The 13983-nt window shown below is 42.1% G+C and overlaps 1 protein-coding gene across 3 annotated transcripts in view; it reads left to right on the forward strand.

Moving 5' to 3' along the window:
- Window positions 1–13983, forward strand: part of DMXL1 (Dmx like 1) — a 155269-nt gene that overhangs the window by 83374 nt on the left and 57912 nt on the right. For all 3 annotated transcript variants that reach the window (XM_050945532.1, XM_050945533.1, XM_050945534.1), the window contains 5 exons: window positions 1074–1171; window positions 8059–8224; window positions 9283–9535; window positions 11695–12791; window positions 13101–13292. In XM_050945532.1, coding sequence (XP_050801489.1) covers window positions 1074–1171; window positions 8059–8224; window positions 9283–9535; window positions 11695–12791; window positions 13101–13292 — 1806 coding nt within the window. The remainder of the gene's footprint in view (window positions 1–1073; window positions 1172–8058; window positions 8225–9282; window positions 9536–11694; window positions 12792–13100; window positions 13293–13983) is intronic.

The raw sequence follows: 13983 nt of genomic DNA on the forward strand, positions 1-13983 counted from the left end.
AACTGGTGGAAGTCATTGGCTAAATATTTGAAACTTGCCTTCCTCTTCCGATCTGCCCATAAAAACCAGGTATGAGAGGATGAGATCTATTGGTTTTTAAATCTTGAAGGATATAGTATTAGAAATCAGTTCAATTCACTAACTACAGATATTTCCTTTGCTTAATAAATCAGTTAGTGAAACGTGCAAAACATGTTTTAGTAAACTTTTTTTAATGTATCCAGCACATTCATTTATTTAATTAAAAACTGTTACAATGCTGGTTTTGTGCATTTTAATTGAATTTGCATTTTCACGCAAATAATCACCATCTGATAAAGAAGTAATGGATCATTCACCATTTTTCTGAAATACAAAATCCAAAAATTAAGAATCTGACTAAATGTATGTTAAATCATGTAATTGCTTGAGAGAGAGAGAGAGAGTGTGTGTGTGTGTGTGTGTGTGTGTGTGTGTGTGTGTGTGTGTGTGTGTGTGTGTGAGAGAGTGAGAGAGAGATGGTATTCTGATTAGCAAAAGGAAGCACCACATTTAGTGTCAAGACTCTGTTCAGCTGCAAAATCAACATGTTTTAAATGTTACCAACCAATAAGAAACACCTTTCACTGGAAAATGACAAAAGTGCAAATGCAAAAAACACAATTAAAATTGATTTAAATCAAGGTTTCCTGTTTGCTGGTTTATGTCAGTTAAAATGAGTTAAATCATTATGATTTAAATCAGTTCATTCTGCTTTTCCTTTCCTAATGACTTAGAACTATTTCTCATATCTATCAGAGTTTCTGCCCAAATGTTCAGTGCAAAAGAGTTAATGTAGACTAAGTAAACAAATGTTTTTTTATTTATTTATTTACATAACTGACTATTATCATAAAAACCTGAAATCAGTGTAACTTTGATTTGATGAGGAACTGTTTTTTTTGTTAATTGTAAGCAAAAAATGTACCTAATTGATCTTTGCCAGAACTACTTAAAATGAAATTATTTAACAATGACTAAATCAGTTTAGGGATAGTGCTTTCAGATGACTTTTAAATTTGTCACAAATTTAACAAAACCCCATATATTCACAGGTAGCCAAAGCAGCTTTTCAACGAAACAACGATCCACTTGATGCAGCTATTTTTTACCTTGCAATGAAAAAGAAGGCTGTGATTTGGGGATTATACAGGTAGGAAACATACAAGAAATCAGTTCTTTATAAATTCTAAGGTTTGTAAATATTTGCTCTTAAGTACAATTCCGTATTGTCCAGTCCATTTGATAAAAATAATTTGTCTCCTCTTTTATTCAAAAGCAATAAAAAAGTTCCAAAAATTCCTTTTACTGACGCATGTACTTTGATAATCATAATGTGTTCTGAAGTCTATTCATTTTTGTTTTTTACTGGATCTTGCCACACAAATACTTTAGCCAAAAATGTTTTTATTTTCTTCAGTCTTTAAATCACTATATATTTAAAAAGATTGCCAGGTTCATGTTCTTTAATTACTATAATTCAGAATTCATTCTTTCTTTTAAAACTTCAATTTCAACAGGATGTATTCATAATTCACACATTGTAGTATTTAAAAATGTGTGTTTGAAATTATTTTGATCTTAAAATAGGTACAGAATATAAATTTTAATCTAGAATAAATTTTTAAGATTGTACATTTGGGGCCTTAAGAAGTGTGATACAAATTCTAAAACCGTACTGCACATGTGCAGTGACTAACTTACATGTTAGATTACATATTTGTCAAGATTTCCAAAAGTGATTGGCTAAAGTTTAGTCTCTTAAACTTCTAGTAGCCTCATCCACCAGTACACAACCCTGAGTCATTCCAGAGCGCTATTCTGTGAGTGTACTTGAGGCCAGGGGTCCTGAGGAAAAAATAGCATGTGATTATATAAATAAAGACTGGACCATAATGCTTGTGCACAAGGGGGCTGAATTGAAGTCACATGGCATCCTTAATTCTATCACTTTCTAATGTTTGAGTGCTCAACTTTGCAACCTTGATGTTCTTTTAATGTAGGTTTTTGATGTAATATACTTTATTTTTAAGAACTGTCTTGGGACAAATGACCTTTTCCATGTTCATTGTTCAAATTGATCAGACTGATTTAAATTGTCAGTAGCTTCCGGTATTGCTTGTCACTTTTTTAAAAATAGCAAATCTGTTAGGATGTTATCAAAACCATGATACAAGAGACTCTGTTTACCACCGGAAAGATTATTGCACTTGATCTCACATGAGGAAACCAATAATAAAGGCTTTCAAGCAAATGACTGGTACTATGTGAGGATATTTTTGGTAAGTAGTACTGCAACAGAGCAATAAAGCTTCTAAAGCATGTCGTATTCTTCTTCGAGTGCTTGTTCATGTCGATTCCATTTTAAGTGTGCACGACTGTTGGAGATTTTTGCCTTAGTGGTACCAGTAAGGCCAGCAGTAGTGCCTTCTAGAGTGCCACGCTCATGCCACAGTATATCAGGTGCTGCCAGCCCATGCCCTCTCAGTTCCTTCTTACCGCCCATGGTGATCACTTGGTTCTCCTCCCTTGCTTGTTAAGAGCTAGCAGTTTCTTCCATTGGACTTCATGCCTTCGGGCCTTTGTTCAATTGTAGTTAGTGTTAAGTAGTTAAGTGCATAGTTAGCTGATAGTTAAGGTCCCACCAGCTTCGCCCTGAGCTTCCGGGTTTAAGCCTTGCTCAATCTGTGGCAGGCTTATGCCTGTGAGGGAGCCCCACGACAGCTGCCTTAAGTCCTTGGGGGAATCATACAACAAGGAGCATTGCCGGATCTGTAAGAACTTTCAGCCTCACACCCAGAAGGAGAGGGACATTGGCCTCAGGGCCCTCCTGATGGAGTCCGCTCTCCGCCTGGCTTCTGAGCCCTCTACGCAGGCCACACAGAACTTCGGCTTCCGTGTGCAGTGCACGTCTGGTGCCCACTTCTCTCAGCACCGTTCGCCATCACCAGCGTTGAAGAAGAAGGCAAAGAAGTGCTCACCGGCACCGAGCAAGAAGGCCCCGGGGTCATCCGGTAGAGGGGCCAGGCCTATCAGCCAGCCTTCTCTGGAGCAGTGCAAGCATGCTTCTGTAGCTGGGGCTCTTAGCCCTCTTAAAGCTCCATCATTGACTCTGGTGAGCGGTATGGGACCCACCACCTTGCTTGCACTGTCGTCATCTCAAGCCCAGGTGCAGAGAGAGCGCAGGTCTCCATCTGCTCTTATGACATCTCCGGTGCCGCGGGACCAGGCTTAAGTCTCCCTGAGAGGGCACGCCAGCTGTTAAGACCTCCCCGGGGGCAGGGGAGTGCTGTCTGTTGCCAGACAAGCAATCCCATGGCAAGTTGCAACCGTGCCGCTGGTTGCCTAAACTCTCCCCCCGGATGCCAGGACGTTATTTTCCAGTGTGAGAACGATGCTCCCCATATTAAGACCAATGCCATTTGCCCTCTTGCCGATCCACATCTAGACTTTGCTCCCTCTGACGTTGCCAGTCTCTGCAGCACTGTTCCCATGATGCCAATCTCCCCAGCACCAGGACCATTCTTCCTACTCAGCGCTCACCAGTAGCCACAACCAGCAAGCAGACCCAGGCATTGACAGCTCCTCCCTGGTCGCTGGAGAGTGGCTCCTCTGCTGCGAAGGCCCGGTTCAGCCCATTTCCCCAGTCTCCGTGATGAGATTGGGCACTGGAAACTGCCTTACCATTCACAACACTGCAGTGGCAGCAAGGCCAACACAGTGGCTGTATTTGGGAGCATGGGGAGTTCCGTTGATGACCATGCCCCCTTTGGAGCGTGCTTCAATGGCTGCATTGGAGTGAAAATCGATGACCTCACTGGTACCGGGCCTGGTACCAGAAGCTCATTCTGAGGTTGGGGTGGAGGAACCGGTGCCTACCCCCAAACCTTTCTCTCCAGTGGCTGCCAAGCCCTCAGGGCCTCCTCCTCTTCCCTGGACGAGGCGGTCGCAGGATCTTCCAGGACCAGCCCCCTGGATGACTTTAAACAACACCAAGCCCTTCTCAGGCAGATTGAGGAGAACTTGGGCTGGAAATTTAGCAGATGGCAGAGCAGGAGGACGCTCTCTTTTCCATGTCCTCTCAGCCTTTACGCTCGCCCAGATCGCTCTACCTGTACACGATGGGGTTCTCAAGATTTCTAAGTCTCTGTGGCAGACCCCTTTCTCTATCCCACTGTAGCAAGGTAGTCACCCACTCCTGCCCTGAAAGGTCTTCAAGCCAGCCTTGGCAGAGGGCTGGGGCTGTGAACTAAAGGCTCACTGATTGAGGAAGCAGCTGCAGCTGGGCCATGCCCCAGTCAGACTGCAGCTGGCCCTATAAAAGCCAGTGAAGCCAGGAGCTGAGAAGACTCTCCTTCTAGCTCTTGAAGGAGAAGGTCCTGGCTGCCTGGGAGCTGAGAAAGAGTACCTAAAGTGGAGGGGGGTTGGGCAAAGGCTAGAGGAGCTGGGGGAGCTCCAGCCGGAAACCCCCCAGGCTGCAGGCCTTGTTACAAGCCGGAAAGAGTACTGGGGTTACAGAGCGGAAACCCAAGGGTAGGCTGAGGCAGCAGGTCCAGACCCCCCTGGTGGTGATGAATGGCATTGACACTGTGGTCTGTCCCAGTGAACAGGGGCTAGATCAAGACTGGCAGTAGCCATAGTCTGAGGCGAGGTGGGGATAAAGGGTGGGGGCTCCCCAGGGAGGGGAGACCAGATCTGTGGAGGTACTGCCGGGGACAACATCTTGGCCTGAAAGGGGCACCGGGGTCCAGGAGGGACTTGGGTGCCACATGGGTGAGTCCCCGCCTCGTGACACACACCACCTCAAAATGAGCTGAGGAAAAAGTACTTTGTGTTTGCCAAAGATTTTGAGTACTTGTATACCCATCCTCCCCTGAGCTCGCTGGTGTGTCGGCGGCCAACGAGAAGGTTTCCTTCTCCAATGAGAAGGTTCCCACCGCCTCTGCCCCCCAAGACCAAAGAAGTGAAGTCAAGCGTAGCGTTTATTGGAGCAGTTCTTGCTTCCATGCGAGCCAAGGCCTTCCTTCTGGAAGCGCTCTTTCAGGCTATGGTGGATCTCTTTGCCCATGTAACGACACATCCAATCACCACGGCCCACACTTGCCTGCGGCTGATGGACCACATGGCAGCATGCATGTACGTGGTCAGGCACACCCAGCTTCAGCTGCGACCCCTGCAACATGACTAGCAAAGGCCTACATTCCCAGCAAGCACCCCCTAGACCGAGCAATTACAGTGCCGGACCACATTCTCTTGTCCTTGAACTGGTGGCTGAACGCCCAAGTCAGTGCTCTGGGGAGTTCCCTTTGTGTCCCCATCACCGTTGCTCACCTTAGTCTTGGAGGCGTCCGAGCTGAGCTGAGAAGCCCACCTAGGCGAGCTGAGTACCCAAGGTCACTGGATGTAGCACAATTCTTCATATCAACGTCAGGGAGCTTAAGGCGGTGCATCTGACCTGTCAGGCATTCTTACCTCACCTGAAAGGCAAGGTGGTCCAGGTCCTCACTGACAACATGGCCACGATGTATTACATCAACAGACAGGGCGGCATCAGGTCCTCAGCTCTGTGTCAGAAGGCACTCAGCCTCTGGGTCCTTTATGCGCAGAACGCCATCCCCCTTGTAGCCACTCACTCACCAGGAATATCCTGGCAGATTGCCTCAGCAGGATCTTCTACTCTTGCCACGAGTGGTCCCTCCATCCAGAGGTGGTCAACTTGATCTTCTGACAGTGGGGGATTCCCCAGGTGGACCTGTTTGCATCCTGGCAGAACAAGGTGTGCCATGTATTGCTCCCTATACAGTGGAGACAAGGGTTCCCTGTCAGGTGCCTTCCTGGTATTGTGGTTGGGAGTGTTGATGTACGCCTTTCTGCCAGTGCCACTTATTCACAGAGTCCTGTTTAAAGGTGAAGCAAGATAGAGTGTGGGTCATTCTTATTGCTCCTGCCTAGCCTCGCCAGCCCCGGTTCAGCATGCTGCTGAGTCTTTCAGTGTCCAACCCATTGCATTACCTCTCCATCCAGATCTGCTCTTCCAGAACCACGGCAATCTGCTGCACCTCAGCCTAGCACGGCTGCACCTGACGGCATGGCTGCTCCATGGCTAAGCACGGATGAGCGAGAGTCCTGTTAGGCAGGAGAGAGTCCTGCACCAGGTCCTGCTGGGCAGCAGGAAGCCTTTCACCTGGACTACCTATGTGGCCAAGTGGAACCGCTTCACATGTTGGACATTGGACAAGAACATTCGTCCCAAGGAGGTCTCGTTGCAGGACATCCCAGACTATTAGCTGCATCTAAAGCTCCAGAGCTTGTTGCTGTCTTCGGTCAAGGTGCCCTTGGTGGCCTTTTTTGCATTCCACCCTCCACTTCATGGCAGCTCTGTCTTCGCCAATCCCATAACAGCACAATTCCTGAAAGGTCTAGAGCACCTGTACCCACACGTCTGAGACCCAGATACCCCCTGGGACGTGAATCTGGTGCTCATAAAGCTCATGAGCCCTCCTTTTTAACGCCCTAGATTTCTACTCCTTTCCTGGAAGGTGTCGTCCTTGGTCAGTATAGCATCGGAACGGCGGATGTTCGAGATCAGGGCACTCATGTCAGAGCCACCCTATACAGTCTTCTACGAGGACAAGGTCCAGCTGCGCCCGCATCCAACTTTTCTGCCCAAGCTTGTTTCCCAGTTCCACACGGGCAAGGGCCAGGGCGTTTACTTAACGGTCCTCTGTCCGAAGCCTTATGCATCAGATGAGAAGCACAGGTGGCATCAGACAGTCACTGGCCTTTTATAGCGATAGAAAACGGCCATTCCGTAAGTCAACGCAATTGTTTGCTGCTGTAGCAGACAGGATAAAGGGCTGCCCAGAGAAGTTTGTCTTGGATCACGGCGTGTATCTGTCACTGCTACAGCTGGCGAAAGTGCTCCCGCCAGCGATTGTGATTGATCGTTCTACTAGAGTGCAGGTGTCTTCGGCGGCTTTCCTGGCACGAGTGCCAAGTCAAGAGATTTGTCAGGCCACCAACTGGTCTTTCATCCATACATTTGCATTGCACTATGCACTGACTCAGCAGGTGCAAGATGATGCTGGCTTTGGCAGAGCTGTACTACAAGCTGCATGATAGTGAACTCCAAGCCCATCTCCATTGATACTACTTGAATCACCTAGAATGGAATCGCCATGAGCAAGCACTTGAAGAAGAAAACAGTTACCTACCTTTTTGTAATTGTTCTTCGAGATGTGTTGCTCATGTCCATTCTATTACCTGCCCTCCTGCCCCTTTGTTGGAGTTGTCAGCAAGAAGGAAATGAGAGGGCATGGGCCAACTGTACCTGATATACTGTGGCATAAAGGCGCTACAGCTGACCCTATGGGTGCTACTAAGGCAAAAATTTCTGACGGGCACTCACACACCTAGAATGGAATGCACATGAGCAACACATCTTGCAGAACAACAACTACGAAAGGTAGATAACTATTTTATTCAGTGGTTGCCTTAACAATTGAAATATAACATTATCTTCAAGAAATTCTGTTTCACTATTTCTTAAAAGCATGTCCTCATACAGCACTAGTATTTTCCTTTGAAAGCTATTGTTGCTGGTTTCCCAATTTTCATCAGAAGTGGATATATTCTCTGTGGAACTGGAAAATGAGGCACATCCTCTCAGTTCAGATGATGATGTCCTAAGAGTAAGTTTGTACTAGTCTATAAAACCCACCAATAACTTGAAAATATAACTATCAAATAACAATTATGAGACAGTTCCAGGGTACATGGGAAGGTGCTTATCAGTTCTGTTGATATTTGAAAATTTAAAGACTGAACATTTATTTATCTTAAACACTTCAATTTTAAAAAGATATAATTGTGTTGGCACTTTTAAAATAATAAACACATACTTCAGAAATGTAATTGTTTTATGCATACACATTTGGACAGCTATCTAAATCAAATCTTGAGTCAGATATCTAGAATTAATCTAATAAAATGTTAATATTAAACAAGTTTTTTTCCTCCTCTATCTTGTTAAATCTGCAGGTCCCAAAAGGAAACTAAGATGACACAGTTCTTTGGGAACAATTTTACTGAAGATAGATGGCGTAAAGCAGCACTGAAGAATGCTTTTTCTTTATTAGGCAAACAGCGCTTTGAACATTCTGCAGCATTTTTCTTGTTGGCTGGTCACTTGAAGGATGCAGTTGAGGTAATGAAATAGTAGATTCTTCTGTTGGTTTAAATAGTTCTGATTTTATGATGTTTTTAGTCATTTCTAATTTTTTTTGTCTCCTAAATTTCCAGATATCTTCTTAAATAGGTTTATAGTGCATCTGAAATTTGTCATGTAGTGTGACACAATTGTTGGAAATTCTCTATATCTGTACCTTGTGATTACTGCACCTTTGGGTCATTATTGAAAAGCTTCTTACACAGTGTAAAATTGTTTTTTTGTTTATTTTTTCATGTCACTAATGATGCTTTGATGCACAACTATTTCTGATCTTTGCACTTGGATATAAAAATGTTTTGTTTTTATCATTTCTCACCTAATACTAAGTTCAAGTTACAATTGATTTCTCAGTAATAGTACTGGTAGACAATCTGCCCAATTACTGTTGCTTTTAAGCTTCCAGTGATCTATCATAAGGAAACCCAGGAGGTGATGGATCTGGGAGGGTCCTTGGGTGCTGCTGTAGTCTGGTTCCAGAGCAGAGAGATCCCTTTACCAGGAAAAAAGCCATCTGGCTGAATGTTAGGAGGGAGGTTGGTGGAAAGTGAGGATATATCTAGTTTGTCTAGTATAGGTTAGTACACAGCATGGACAACTTGATGAATTGTTGTGTGCACATCTCACTGGTTAGCTGAACTCAGTCTCCTGTGAATCAAAGGTACAATGTCATGTCAAAATTCTGTAAATGTTGTTATGACAACATCGGGTCAAGAAACAGTTTATCCATCCAGCATCATGCTGCAAGATTGTATGGAGTGAATGTATGGAGGGTAAATGATATGCTGGAACTCTAAACCCTGCATACATTGCTGGGTGACACTTCGCTATTATCACATATTTGCAATTGCTGCCAGTGTTTGCAGAATTGAGCAAAAATTGACACTTTCAGTGAAACCGTGTTTCAGCAGGCTCATTTCACATTTTTGTCCTGTCATAAAATCATGTATTCTTGCTGGTGGCCTTTTAACCTAAGGAGAAATGAATATTTAGTCTCTCAAAAAATATGGTTTTTATGGTTTTGTTTTTTCAATTAGGTCTGCCTTGAAAAACTGGGTGACATTCAGCTGGCTCTTGTAATATCAAGGCTTTATGAGTCAGAATTTGAAGCATCTAGTATGTATAAATCCATACTGCAGAAGAGAATTTTGGGAAGTGCCTTTCCTGGTAAAGAGAGCTCATCAAACATGCATTGTGACCCTTTTCTACGAAGTATGGCTTTTTGGATTTTGGAAGATTATAGCAGGGCTCTTGATACTCTAATTAAGCAACCTGCTGGAAATGAAGAAGGTAAGAGTCTAAATATGTTAGCTATGAAATTAGTTGCTAGTATTTCTGCACTTAAATTTAGTCCACAGTTTAAAGTCTGTTTTGACTTTAGTTGACTCCTGTAAAGCCAAAAAGACCACTTAATGCCTATTTTATTGCTTACCTTAATAAGTGGGGCAGAAAAAAGGCCTTGGCAGTTTAAATGTTTGTAAAAATATGTTGATGTATTGTTGACAACTATATACTGTAACCATAATGATGTGCATGAATGGGGAAAGAATGAATTTATTCACATTACCATTTAACATTGTGAACATGTCAGCTCAAATCAATGTAACTGGAATTAGTCCTGTGACAAAGTACTCTTGAATTTTAAAGAAGTACCAAAGTCTTGTTGTTCAGCTATTTTTTGTAACAGCAATTATAAAATGAAAATAATCAAACTTAATTGCCCACTTTGTGACCCAGGAACCATTTTCCTGATTGCTGCAGAGTAGAGCTCCAGAGACAAGATGATTCTTAGATTGTGTGGGTAGTTTTGTCTTTTCAGGAAATGTCTACCACAGGGACACGAAAATTGTGAAGTTGTTTGGTGTGGTGGACTCATATGGACTCCTCTGAGTGTCCCACGTACACTGTGTGCTAGCATTCATTGGTTTAAAAGATGGTTCAAACTAACGTCATACCTGTTAAATTTGTGGCCTTTTAAGTCCACCGTTAGATCCAAGGGTAGATTACAGCCCAAGTCACAAGGCTTTAGTGTAAGGAATTTTAAATGCACCAACACCCTAATGGTCACAGGACAATGTCTTGTTCTCAACTATGCTGTTGAAAGCACATTTTGAACCAATGATGATTTCGTTTCATAAAGTACTGTATTTCAGGCCACTACAGCATACCAAGTTTTACAAAGTGGTTTCCTAGTTTCTTCCTAAAATGTTGATGTAAATCCACCTTAATGAGGCAGTTATTCTATCATTTGCCAATATCCTTCTTAGGTCATTCTCTGCAGTGTTAAAAGAGCATGTGTTTCTACTTGGTGTGGACTTTGGAAGTTCTTTTGCCATTTTGTTTGACTCTCAATACATTCAGCTGCCTCTAAGAGGGCAGGTCTAAATGTCTAGTTGAATGTATTTCGTAATGTTGTGGTCTGACAGATCTGTGACTAGGTTATGTCATGGCTTCTGCTATCCAAGACAGTAAGGCTTCGCTGGCCAGCATCAACTCTGTTCTAAGCTAGGCGATGCCTTGCACATACTATGTTCCCAGTATTCCACTGGTATTGCATTCATGTTTAGACCTTATGGCTCGTAAAATAACAGAGTAAAATGGTCACTGGTCTCTGAAATTACTTTAGCATTGGACTAAACACAGAACTGATATACCAGTGCAAATTTAATTTCTTCTAGTATAATACTGCTATTAATATATATAATTTTGTGTAATTTTTATACATTTGTACTTTTATATTTTATACATATTTATATAGAGAGATATATAAAAATAATGTAAACATGATCAGTGTAATTGTTTCTTTGTGTACTATAGTTGTCATAAAACTGTTTAACAACTTATTTTAAGATGTGCTTTCTGGAGTTGTCTTTCCTGTGAGGAACAGGATGGATGAAAAACCACATCTACTTTATTTTTTCATTTTAGATGTTAACATGATCTTTGGTAAGACATACTGGAAACTAAAGGTTACAGTTTAAATTGTTTGTTCTCACAGTACAAAGATTACACAGCTCAGACTGACAGTGGACAGTGGAGGATTCTGTATTCTCTTATAGATGGTACAAAAATCTAGGATTCAGAGTTCTAATTACTGCAGCCAAACTGATCTCACTGTATGAAAAAATGAGTAATATTTCCTCCAAACTATGGGCCAAATTCTGCTCTCATTCAAACTAGCACAGCTCTACCATTCACTTCAAAAGCAGTCAGATCTGGCAATAAATGTGTTGCTGTACTTTGTCTAAAACCAGTTATTGCTCATTACTGCTAAAAATTGAAGCAATGGTGAAAAGGGAGAAACAGCAAAATTAAAAATACATAGCTGTCCTATATTAATTATATTGGTCATATAGATTTCTAATTAGCTTATGAACTGGTAGAAGGTAAAGATTAAAATTCAATATGAATTATTCTTCTGTGTTGTGATTTTTCTCATTTCTTTACAGATGAAAATGGTGCTTCCCCAAGTTGTGACCCTTCAGTGTTCAACTTTTATAATTATCTAAGGACACATCCTCTCCTGCTGAGACGTCATTTTGGCTCTTCTGAAACATCTTCAACACGCATTTGCCTAACTGTAGAAAATGGACTGGCGGACAAAATAAATTTAAGTGAAAGAAGATTGTTTTTCACTACAGCACATGCACATTTAAAAGCTGGCTGTCCCATGTTGGCTCTAGAAGTGTTATCAAAAATGCCAAAAGTGGTCAAGAAGTCAAAGCCTTTTTGTTCAAATTCTAGTTTAATGGACACTAATAAGGATTTTTCACCTTCTTCACCAATAAGGTCGGAGACCAAGGAAGATAAAGTTTCCATTGTTGATTGGGCACAGCATGTACTAAATGGTTTGGGATCACTTTCAGATTGTTCATCAGACAAACAGTCAAGCTCTGCTCTTTCTTTTGATTGGAGTCAACCAAGTCTAGTATTCCAAGATGAACCATTGGAGCTAAAGTGGGAAAGTGACAAAGATGAAGACAGTGAAGATTCTTCTCTTGTAATGAAAGAGCTGAAACCTTTGCAGAAGATGACAAGTGAAAAGCTAGATGAAACTAGTTCTAACTACTCAGAGTCTTTCAGTGCACTTGATGAAAATTATCTTTTAAGTCCATCAGAAGATGTGATCTCAGCACAGTTGAAGTTTAGAGCATGCTTGAAGATTCTCACAGTAGAGCTTCGTACACTATCCACTGGTTATGAGGTAGATGGTGGGAAGCTGCGGTACCAGCTTTACCATTGGCTTGAAAGAGAAGTTGTAGCTCTTCAAAAAACCTGTGACTACAGTGCAGAAGTAGAGGAGGTTCAAGCTGGAATTAGCGTGACTGTTGATGAAATTGCATTAAGTGAAAACACTGAAGAATTATCTGACGAATCAAAAGCTATGCTGCAGAGAGAGAATTTTCAGAAAAGGCGACAATGGCTTCTAAAATACCAGTCACTCCTGAGGATGTTTCTTAGTTACTGTATACTTCATGGATCTCATGGTGGGGGGTTGGCATCCGTGAGGATGGAACTGATTTTGCTTTTACAAGAATCTCAGCAGGTATGTGCTTTCATCCTGTTCCATAGGGTATGTTAAATACCATGTTAAGATATTAATTGTCTAAAAACATGCACAATGTTAAACTTTTTTCTCTTCCATGCTTTAAAATTAAAAATGAATAACTGTGCTATTACCTCTTATATCGCAGTAATTTTATAACATAAATTATGTAGGAATTCATGCAAATATAGTTTACTCTTTCTAAATAATTTATCCTATCAATTGGATTTAAAGTACTTAACTAGACCATGTTAACCTAGAAGTAAGAAGTTACAGCTGCTCAACTATAATTTTTTTTTTTTTTTAAAGGAACAGTCAATACAAACACTTCCTAGTCCTCTTCCAGAACAGAACTCTATACCTCTCCTATTTGCCTGCACAGCCAGTGCCAAAACAGTGGTGGCCAGTCCATTATTGCATCTCAGCAACCTGACTCATGATATATTACATGCAGTAATAAACCTTGATTCGCCACCTCACCCAGATATCCAGAACAATAAGGTAAGTATTTTATTATAATAAGGTAAGCTCTTACGTTTTGCACATTTATACAGTTTGCTTAAAGCTAACTAGCAGATTCTTTGACAGCTTGGAAACAGTTTATGTCTATAACTAAAATTATAAATAAATAAATTTAATGCAGTGCATAGATATGTTGCCTATGCTCTGCACCTTTTGAATTAAAATTGCTAAATCACTGGAAATAAAATATTTCATTTTATTGATAGTGGGCAGCTACTGTGACATACTGAGCACCTCACTTACATGGGAGTTGAGGTAGATCAGCACCTCTCAGGACTGGGCCCTCATGTGATGTCTGCAGAAGAGTATGAATTTTTGAAAGTGTTGTACAATACACAGTTCTTCGAGTACTTGCTCATGTAGATTCCATTGTAGGTGTGCACGTGCCCACATGCACAGTCTTCAGAGATTTTTGCCTTAGTGGAATCCATAGGGTGGGCTATGGTGCCCTGTTGAGTACAGCACCTATGTGCTGGTGTATAGGCTCTGCCAATCCTACGCCCTCTAAGTTCCTTCTTAAGTCCCGTGAAGTTTGGTCAGAGCACCTTGTCTTGCAATCGCAAGAGCATTAGCAGTTCTTGAGCAGCCCATTATCTGTCTTCTTTGTACGCAGTTAACCTTTACTGTTGGATAGTTAGTCCCCACTGGGACTTTGCCCTGGAGCAGGGCA

Source organism: Gopherus flavomarginatus, chromosome 3, assembly GCF_025201925.1.
Source record: "Gopherus flavomarginatus isolate rGopFla2 chromosome 3, rGopFla2.mat.asm, whole genome shotgun sequence".
Classification (NCBI taxonomy): domain Eukaryota; kingdom Metazoa; phylum Chordata; order Testudines; family Testudinidae; genus Gopherus; species Gopherus flavomarginatus.